The following is a 667-nucleotide window of genomic DNA, read 5'->3' as shown; positions in this document are numbered from 1 at the left end:
AGACGGGCTTTTGTTTGTGAGGCGGCGAGAGATGAGAAGTTTGTGTGGACTCTTCCTTGTAATTGTTACCCTGGAATCCTTGTTTCAATCGGTCGAAGTTACAGGAGAGAAAGAGAAAACTGTAAACATGTGGTTGTTGTTGTTTTTCTTCTTCTGAGTGTCAGCTTCTCATTAAGTCTTCTTCTCTTTCTTCTCCCCCGTTCCTCCTCACCCTCCTGCTGGCCTGCAGCCGAGCCCCTCTCCGCGGTTGTTATCTCTTCAGAGGACCTGTCAGAACGCTGCTCCGAGAATTCAGAAAGAAACGGCAGCATCAACGGCCACCGCCCCCGCTCCACCCGGCCGGGCCCGGCCGGGTCATGACTCTGCCCTCCACCCGTCCCTGGAGCAGGATCTGCTGACCTGCGGCCAGTGCCAGGCCACCTTTCCCCTGGCGGACATCCTGCTCTTCATCGAGCACAAGAGGAAGCGCTGCAACGGGCCGCCGTGCCTGACCGTGGGTCGGGGGCTGGACAAGCCGCCCTCGCCCTCCCCGGGCCTGGCCCTCACCCCGTCGCCGGCACTGGGCAACCTTCGCAGCCGGAGGCCCGTGGAAGTGGGCGTCCAGGCCACGTTGGCCGAAGAAGACGACGATCGGTTCTTGATACCACGAGGGATTTTCCCCAAACTG

The 667-nt window shown here is 59.7% G+C and overlaps 1 protein-coding gene across 1 annotated transcript; it reads left to right on the top strand.

The window, feature by feature from the left end:
* Positions 1 to 176: 176 nt before the first annotated feature.
* On the top strand, positions 177 to 664 carry LOC103399537 (B-cell lymphoma/leukemia 11A-like; the record flags this gene model as incomplete). Its single annotated transcript, XM_008338213.3, has 1 exon — positions 177 to 664. A coding segment is annotated over one exon (488 nt), but the record flags the coding sequence as incomplete, so codon positions are not given.
* Positions 665 to 667: the final 3 nt, after the last annotated feature.

Source organism: Cynoglossus semilaevis, unplaced genomic scaffold (genome assembly GCF_000523025.1).
Source record: "Cynoglossus semilaevis isolate Cse_v1.0 unplaced genomic scaffold, Cse_v1.0 scaffold6122, whole genome shotgun sequence".
Classification (NCBI taxonomy): Eukaryota; Metazoa; Chordata; class Actinopteri; order Pleuronectiformes; family Cynoglossidae; genus Cynoglossus; species Cynoglossus semilaevis.
Note: the sequence above shows the minus strand (reverse complement) of the source record. Positions and strands in the feature narration are given on the sequence as shown.